Source organism: Olea europaea, chromosome 20 (genome assembly GCF_002742605.1).
Source record: "Olea europaea var. sylvestris chromosome 20, O_europaea_v1, whole genome shotgun sequence".
Taxonomy (NCBI): domain Eukaryota; kingdom Viridiplantae; phylum Streptophyta; class Magnoliopsida; order Lamiales; family Oleaceae; genus Olea; species Olea europaea.
Window position 1 is genome coordinate 13,393,440 of NC_036256.1, and position 9,875 is coordinate 13,403,314.

A 9,875-nucleotide genomic window follows, 5' to 3' on the forward strand; every position below is an offset into this window, starting at 1 on the left:
CTTACTAGGGTTTAATCTTCTTTCTGAAATGTGATAAATTGACCACTTATTCTTAATAAATTTTATGATATTATTGTGTAAGTAGAGGCTAGAGAGAGTTTCCCAATGTTTTGGCGAAGTCATATATTTATAGGAGTCAAAAAAAACGCGCAAAGAATTTGAATTAAAATCAAAATTCTGAATATATACCTCCACAAGCCAGCCTTGAATTCGTGCACGGTTTTAATCCAACTATAATTATAATGGCATCCGAAATTGCAAGAATTAGTCCCAGATTTGACTAGCACGGGGGTGCTATATATTGATCGCATGTGCGCCATTTAGCCAAATTGCCCTCTGTTGATTTAAATTGGGTTGACTCGTGGGCATTCTCTTTTGTCTTCTCTCATTTTTTTTAGCTTTTGCGATTCAGTCCTCAACTTTAGTAATTATTCATTGTGAACCATTTTTTCATGCATTTTAATCCTTCAGCTTCCAATGGCATCCAATTGAATCTAATAAATATCCAATCATCAATATTAAACCCGATTCAACTATTGCAAATGTGCAATTTGGTCCTGAAAAATTTGATTTCCTTCTTTTTCGCCCTTTTTCATTCATTTTTTCCAATTTCATCAATTTGTCACGAATTTTAACTTACAAACAAAATTAACATCTAATTAAGTCATAAGTCATCAAAATTAACGATAATTAATCACATTTAATGGTTCAAATAAGTGTATAACATATACTTATCAAATCGCAAAAGGTCAGTAGTTCAAATTTTGTCTACCACATCACCTTTTAAGACTTGGAAATTTAGTTCCAAAAGGCATGCTCGTTATATATAAGTATGTATACACTTACTTGGATCGTTAAAAGAGATTAATTGTAATTAATTTTGATTATTTCTGGTTTAATTAGATTTTAATTTTATTTTTTACTTGTAACACGAGGCAAATTGGTGGAATTGGAAGAAATAAACAAAAACAGCAAGAAGAAAGAAATCCAAAGTTCGGGTACTAAAGAATGCAAATCCAATAATTGATTCGGAGCATAAAATGATGATTGAAGATCACATATGATCAATTGGATGGAAATGGAGGTCAAAGGATAGGTGAAGTATTTTTACAAATCAATTTTCAATCGAAAAAGTTATGTTCCGAATTTTCAGTCTCGGATTGAGACCCATTTTCAGGTAGCAAAATTTTGAATTAAAAATTTTCTACTTATAGAAGATTTGTAGCATTTTGATTTATCTTTTCAAAGAATTCGAGAGAAACAGTTACGAACAAAATATTAAAAACTGTGCAGAGATGAAATGTTGCAAACTTGAGCGCGCCTAGGCTATTTTGATGCGTGCGCAATACATTAATCTCATGACCAAGAGACATTTGGTCAACGGCGCAAATGCAGTAGTTATGTCAATCCATGCACACGAGCTATTTTCGCAAATAAATCAACAATTTTCTTTCACGATTCAAACTCTTCTCGAATCCAAATTGGATGTGATTTTGACCTATTTTCTAACTCTTATAAATACAAAACAAGGGCTACACATGGTAGGATCTTTCTCTTGCCTCTTCATACACAATAATATCATCAAATTCGTTAAAATGAGATGTCAATTCATCGCTTTTGAGCGAGAAGATCAAACTCTAGCAAGGATTTGTTATGCAGGGGAACATTGAGGACAAAAAACCCACTAGAGTTGGGGATGGAGGAAGAAAAGCAATTACAAAGCCAAAGAGAGAGAAAAAAAATTAACAGCATTAATAGAAGTTTGAATTGAAGAAAGGGCAGCATTTCACTTTAAGTAACACGCCGTCATTTTGATGAATGATAAATTGTAATAGTAGCAAACACGCTTCTCACTTTATTGCCTTTACACGTTTTCTCGTTCCCTTTTGTTATAGCTGCCAACACAGGAAGGCAGCAAATGTTTTTTAGTTAGGATAATAATTCTTGTGATACACCCCGTCCCGTGTAATACCACTAGATCTGGACGTGGCATGCGTCGATGATAAATACCAACTAAAAGTCGAACCCACCATTAAAGTTATCACAAATACAATATATCACTTTTTATACATCATTTTTCTAACAAAATTTCAGCATTATCTCCACTGTAAACAGGACTAACCAACCTGTGATTAATTCCACACAAATCTCAAACTATAGCACAGCACAATAAAAATAAGCCGAAATCTCCACTTTTACCAAGAAATACAATGAAATATACATATGGATGCATAATACATAGTGAGCCTCATAACTATCTACAAGTGATGCAAAATCACATCTAGACATGAACATGCATCCCAAAATATTGACTACATGTTCTATGAAATGAGTCATACTAACAAACTCTATAGTGTGGCTCTGACTCCAAAATCAAGGATCCACTCCAAAAGATGTCCAAATTCTCAACTGCTGCCAGATAAAGAAAAACGTGGAAAAATATATGAGTTGATAGCTCAGTGAGTGGAGAAGTTCAAAATAAATGTACATTTTCCATTTATACATTTTTTATTGAAAATCAACTTCATATCATTTGATAATTCACAAACTACCATCATGTAATTATAGTCAAAAAGTGAAATATTCACATAAGGTCATAAAAATATCATCTTAAAATCATGATATAACATCAGTTGATAACCATGCTATAATCTTATCACATCAATCGTGCTGAAAAATTCACCAAAAATGTACCCTCTAACTGAAATATGTAATCCACCTCTCGGGCTAAGAACTTTCACCACGGGTCTTTGGCCCCCTCTGTGAACGAAAGCCTGTTTCAAAGACCTCTCATAATCAATTCTAGAACGCGGCCAATGCCCCTATGTAAACTATATATACACGATCAAGACCAATGTCAAGTCAAGACCCTCCGTGTAGGATAGAACACGGCCAAGGCCCCTCTGTGAATTAGAAGAAGTATATAATCATTGGTACTTTTCTGACCAATCTCAATGTTGCATGTCTCACATACCAAACAAATTTCAATATCACATGTCTTACATAACAGGTTACAAATGTGTCATAAATAATCTTTGATATTCCACATGTACCATAATAAAAGAGATTTCCATAATAACAATATAATTCGAACACATAATTGCACATATTTTGACAATATACTTAATTTATAAATATTTTAAAAATATTTATATTTTTCCACTCACAGAACTATGTACGTCAAAATCAATTCGATTGGTACGCTGTTCTGATATTCGTATCGCCGCGTAAAATATGATATCATTTTTAAATCAATAATTAACTAATTTTAGTAATTTCACTAATTAAATAAGTGATACCCAAACATAATTATTTCACGTTTAGGCGATTTCTAAAGTCTCTTTAATTATTAAAACTAATCTTTCTTTCATTTTACTCAATTTCATAGTTTATTATACTCAACCCCTTCGATAAAATTAAATTTAATCTAACAACTATAAAATCAAACATAACCTTTCAATAAGTAACTTTTTACTTACCTTTCAAAATTGAGAAATTCAAGTCTAATAGGTAGAGTACTTAATTCCTAACATATTGGCAAATTTTCCCTTTTTTCCCTTTTTTTCTTCATCTTTTCCCTTTTTTTTCCTCTTTTTTCCTTTCTCTCTTTTTCTTCTCTGGTCCGTTTTCTTGTGTATGTGTTGTATGATATGTGTGTGTTATTAAATTGGTTTTGGATTTGTATTAGTTTTGCACCGCCTGCCACTTTTGTTTTTGTTTTTGTCTTTTTTTTTTTGTCTTTTGTCTTCTTTTCTTTTTTGTTTGACTTTTTTTTTTTCAAAGTATTACAAAACTCACCCCTTTAAAAGAATTTCATTCTCGAAATTCAATTGACTAAGTGCTTAAAATCTGGGGATACTGAGAACGCATCTGCTCTTCACTTTCTCATATCGCTTCTTCTATAACATGATTCCTCCACAAGACTTTAACCAAAGGAATAGCCTTAGTACGCAAAATGTGTTCTTTCCTATCCAATGTCAGAACTGGTTCTTCTTCATAGGTAAGATTTTCCTTCAACTCTACTCGTTGTGATTCCAAAATATGAGATGGATCTGGAATATACTTACGAAGTATAGAAACATGGAATACATCATGAATTCTGGACAATTCTATTGGCAAAGCCAATCGATACGCAACTGGACCGATGTGTTCAACAATCTCATATGGGCTAATATACCTCGGACTCAATTTACCTCGTTTACCAAATCTGATAACACCTTTCCATAGCGACAATCGTAGGAAAATTTTATCTCTAACATCAAATTCAAGATTTTTTTTACGTCTATCTGCATAGTTCTTCTGTCTATCTTAGGCTGTCTTTAATTTTTCTTTAATTACCTTTACTTTCGCATCAGTAATCTGGACATATTCGCGACCCAATAGCTTTCTTTCGCCAACTTCATCCCAACATACTGGAGTTCTGCATTTCCTACCATACAGTGCTTCAGAATGAGCCATTTCTATACTCGAATGATAATTGTTATTATAAGCAAACTCCATCAAAGAAAGATGAGTATCCTAATTCCTTTGAACTGTAGTACACAAGCTCGTAACGTGTCTTCCAAAGTCTGAATAGTTCTTTCTAACTGACCATCTGTTTGTAGATGAAAAGCTGTACTGAAATGAAGTTTAGTACCCGTAGCTTTCTACAAACTGGGCCAAAATTTAGAAGTGAAACAATAGATACTGATGTCCCATACAAACTGATTATCTCATCAACATATATTTTTTCCAATTTATCTAACAAGTAAGTGACTTTAATAGGCAAAAATCTAGCAGTCTTCGTCAATCTGTCTACAATGATCCATATGTCATCATGTCCACTCTGAGTCCGTGGAAGTCCAAATAGAAAATCCATAGTAATGTATTCTCATTTCCTCTCAGGAATAGGCAACGTTTGTAACAATCCTACTGTTTTCTGACGATCTGGTTTCACTTGCTGACAAATGAGACATCTGGATACAAACTCAGCTATTTCTCTCTTCATTCCATGCCACCAATAGTGTTCTTTGAGTACATGATACATTTTTTTACTACCTGGATGCATCGCGTAAGTAGAACTATGTGCCTCTTCTAGAATTTCTCCCTTCAATTTCGAATCATCCGGAACACATAATCTGTTTCCCATAACTAAAGCTCTGTCATCTCGAATGGTATAATCTGTATGCTTACATTTACTAACTTCTTCTTTCAATTTGCTTAACACCGGATCTTAAGTTTGAGTTTCTCTAACTGTATCAATCAAAGTAGGCCTCACTTGGAAGTCAGCAAACAATGCTCCAACACTGGTAACTGATAATTGGGCATGAGAAGCTCTGAGCTCACCAAACAAAGATGAACATGCTACATTAGTTTGGGTCATAGGTCTCGATATTTTCCGACTGAGAGTATCAGCAACTACATTAGCCTTCCCTGGACGATAATCAATCTTGCAGTCGTAATCTTTTATCAGCTCTAACCATCTTCTTTGCTTCAAGTTTAACTCTTTCTGATCGAAAATATACTTTAAACTTTTATGATTTGTATATATCTGACATTTCTCACCATACAAGTAATGTCTCCAAATTTTCAAGGCTAGGACAACTGCAGCTAGCTCTAAATCATGTGTAGGATAACTCAGTTCACGTTTCTTCAATTGCCTGGAAGCATACGCTATAACTTTTCCATTTTGCATCAAAACACAACCAAGACCCTAACGTGAAGCATTACTATATATCACAAACTCTTTACTGAGAGATGGAATGGTAAGAATTGGGGCTGACACTAATCGATTCTTCAATTCGAGGAAACTTCTTTCACAATTTTCATTCCAAACAAATTTAGCATTCTTTCTAGTCAAGCTGGTCAAAGGAAGAGCAATTTTTGGAAAATCCCTCTACAAAACGATGATATTAACCTGCTAAGCCAACAAAACTTCGGATTTATATCACATTAGCAGGCCTTTCCCATTTTATCACTGCCTCTGTTTTCTGCGGGTAAACATAAATTCCTTCTGCTGATATGACATGTCCCAAAATACAACTTTATCAAGCCAAAATTCACATTTACTAAATTTAGCATACAGCTGCTCATCACGTAGAGTCTGCAAGATGATTCTAAGATGCTCTGTGTGTTCATCGTCATTATGAGAGTATACTAAAATATCATCGATGAATACAATCACAAATCTATCTAAGTATGAGCGAAACACTCTATTCATCATATCCATAAATGTTGCTGGTGCGTTGGTCAACCCAAATGGCATCACAAGAAATTCAAAATGACCATATCTTGTCCTGAAAGCAGTTTTTGGCACATCACTGTCCCTGATTTTAAGTTGATGATATCCAGAACGCAAATCAATCTTTAAAAATACTGCAGCACCTCGAAGCTAATCAAATAGGTCATCAATACATAGCAAAGGATATTTATTGCAAATTGTCACTTGTTTCAATTGTCTGTAATCTATACATAGTCGCATGGTGCGATATTTTTTTTTTCACAAACAAAATTGATACTCCCCACGGAGATATACTAGGTCTGATGAAACCCTTGTCTACTAACTCTTGCAACTGAACCTTTAGCTCTTTCAATTCTGCTGGTGCCATTCTATATGGTGTCCATAAAATAGGTGCAGTTCCTGGAATCAGATCTATAGTAAACTCCATATCTCTGTATGATGGTAAGCCTGGTAATTCTTCTGGAAATACATCGGGAAAGTCCTTGACCACTGGGATATCTTCAAGTTTTAGTTTACTAAGATCTGTATCAATTAAATGAGCCAAATATGCATGGCAGCCCTTGTTGAGTAATCTTCTAGCGTCAATAGCAGATATCACACAAGACAGTAAAATTCTGCGCTGTCCGTTGAATATAACTTCAAGTTGTCTTGGCTATCTAAACACAACCTCCTTTCGAAAGAAATCAACTGAAGCTCGATTTGTTGTCAAAAAGTCCATACCCAAGATAACATCAAAATCATGTATGTCAAGAGGTATTAAATTTGCCTTCAGCTCGTTCTCCTTTACCTTAGTCCCACAATCTCGATATATATTGTTTGCTAATAGTGATTCTCCTACTAGTGTATTCACTACCAAACAACTGCCTAGAGGTTCTCACTTTTGATTCACATATAAAGTAAATGCAAATGACATACAAGAATGTGTAGATCCAGGATCAATCAAAATATGAGTATTTTTATCAAAAATTGACAACATACCCATGATAACATCTGGTGACTTCTTTGTCGCCTGCTGAGTCATAGCAAAAAACCTTGCCCTGGTCTTCGGTCATCCTACCTGCCCTTTTAATTTTGTACCACTACTGCTTGCAATATTAGACTGGGTTACACTGTTTGTACTTGTTATGTTAGTTGAATTATTTCTCTGAGTCTGATTCTATCTTGTACTACCAGCACTCTGCTAAGGAAACATCTTTTGTGCCATGCCACCCTCCTAGAATACAACTGGGCAATTCCTTTTCAGATGTCCTTCTTGGTCACAACGATAGCAAACACCAACTCCCTTGAACTTTAAACACTCTCCAGGATGAGATCTTCCACATAATTGGCAAGAAGAAAATCTGGCACTAGTAGAACTCTTTCCCTGTTTCGGAGTAAATGATCTCTGGAAAGAACCCTGAGTATAATTTCGACTGGTAAATGGCTGCTGTACAGTACTGGGACTGAATCTAGGAACCTGACTTCCTCGGAGTCGAGATTTGAATTGACCTGAACTGGACACACCAGGTCGAAATCCTCTATTGTCCCTCCGTGATAGTCTATAGCTAGAAGCATTTGTCATTGTCTGACTATCGATTACTCTGAAAATTATTTGTTCTCTACCAATTGGCCTATCAGAAATGCTATTTTCTACTCTCAAAGTTGATTCCACTAATTCGCCAAATTCATTCAACCCTGCAGTTGTTACTACTGACCTAATTTCTTCCCTTAACCCATTTTCAAACCGTCTACATTTATCAATTTCGTTGCTTACCGGAACTTGGGCATATTTTGAAAGTTCAATAAATTTCACCTGATATTCTGCAATAGTCATCTGGCCTTGTATTAGTTTCAGAAATTCCTCCTATTTTACATCTTTATAGGACCGAGGGTAATAGGCATCGTAAAAGATACGACGAAAATCTATCCAAGTAATGATGGAAGGGTCTAGGTATGTGCTCCATATCGACCGCCACCAATCATACGCACCCTCCTCTAATAAGAAGGTGGCAAGACACAACTTCCGATCGTCTGCGCAACCCATAACGTCAAATACCCTCTCTATCTTTGTCATCCATGCCTGCGCAACTGCAGGATCGATTGTGCCAGTGAACACTTTAGCCCCTAACTTTGTAGCCCTTTCAATACTAAAATCTCTGTCAGTATTACGCATAGCAGATGCAACGACAATAGCAATTCTTTCAACAGCAATAGGATAAGTTTCAATCACATTTCCCTATCCATGTTGTTCAGGAGGCTGGTGAACGGATTTATCTACTCTCTCGGGCTCTCTCAGTTCATCTCTATCAGGAGTAATGTGAGACTGGGACAACATATCTTGGAGCCTTCGAGTTTTGCCACCACGAGGCATGACTCACCTACAGTTATGCATAATATGCTAAATATCAGAATGTATGCATGTACAATGCAAACCCATGAACTCTAATGCATGCTTTGATACCAAACTGACACACCTCGCCCCGTGTAACACCACTAGATCCGGACGTGGCATGCGCCGATGATAGATACCAACTAAAAATTGGACCCACCATCAAGGCTACTATAAATACAATTTATCACTTTTTATGCATCATTTTTCTAACAAAATTTCGACATTATCTCCCCTGTAAATAGGACTAACCAACCTGTGATCAATCCTACACAAATCTCAAACTATAGCACAGCACAATAAAAATAAACCGAAATCAAAAACCAAGAAATACAATGAAATATACATATGGATACATAATACATAGTGAGCCCAATAACTATCTACAAGTGATGCAAAATCACATCTACACATGAACATGGATCCCAAAATACTATCTACATGTTCTATGAAGTGAGTCATACTAACAAACTCTGTCGTGTGGCTCTGACTCCCAAATCAAGGCTCAACTCCAAAAGATGCCCAAATTCTCAACTGTTACCTGATAAGGAAAAACGTGGAAAAATATATGAGTTGATAGTTCAGTGAGTAGAGAAGTTCAAAATAAATGTACCTTTTCCATTTATACATTTTTATTGAAAATCAACTTCATATCATTTGATAATTCACAAGCTACCATCATGTAATTATAGTCAAAAAGTGAAAGATTCACATAAGATCATAAAAATATCATCTTAAAATCATGATATCACATCAGCTGATAACCATGCTATAATCTCATCACATCAAGCGTGCTGAAAAATCCACCAAAAATGTACTCTCTGACTAAAATATGTAATCCACCTCTTGGGCTAAGAACTTTCGCCAGGGCCTTTGGCCCCCTCCGTGAACGAAAGCCGGTCTCAAAGACCTCTCATAATCAATTCTAAAACACGACCAAGGCCCCTCTGTAAACTATATGTACACGATCAAGATCAATGTCAGGTCAAGACCCTCCGTGTAGGATAGAATATGGCCAAAGCCCCTCTGTAAACTAGAAGAAGTATATAATCATGGGTACTTTTCTGGCTGATCTCAATATTGCGTGTCTCACATACCAAACAAATCTCAATATCACATGTCTTACATAGCAAGTCACAAATATGCCATAAATAATCTTTGATATTTCACATGTATCATAATAAAAGAGATTTCCATAATAACCATATTATTCGAACACATAATTACACATACTTTGATAATATACTTAATTTATAAATATTTTAAAAATATTTATATTTTTCCACT

General features: G+C 35.3%; 1 protein-coding gene across 1 annotated transcript; it reads right to left on the minus strand.

Moving 5' to 3' along the window:
* Positions 1-3,885: 3,885 nt before the first annotated feature.
* Positions 3,886-4,858, minus strand: LOC111369084. Its single transcript, XM_022990569.1, has 3 exons — positions 4,592-4,858; positions 4,339-4,494; positions 3,886-4,062 (listed from the first exon to the last, which is right to left on the minus strand). Exons 1-3 carry the CDS (start codon positions 4,856-4,858, stop codon positions 3,886-3,888), a joined length of 600 nt encoding a protein of 199 aa, XP_022846337.1.
* Between the last annotated feature and the right edge of the window lie 5,017 nt (positions 4,859-9,875).

Coding starts and splice junctions, on each gene's coding strand:
- LOC111369084 (XM_022990569.1), bottom strand. CDS start 4,858: ATGGATTTTCTATTTGGACTTCCACGGACTCAGAGTGGACATGATGAC. Junction 4,495..4,591: donor TTTTCATCTACAAACAGATG/GTCAGTTAGAAA, acceptor TCTTTGATGGAG/TTTGCTTATAATAACAATTA. Junction 4,063..4,338: donor TTACTGATGCGAAAGTAAAG/GTAATTAAAGAA, acceptor ATACTTCGTAAG/TATATTCCAGATCCATCTCA.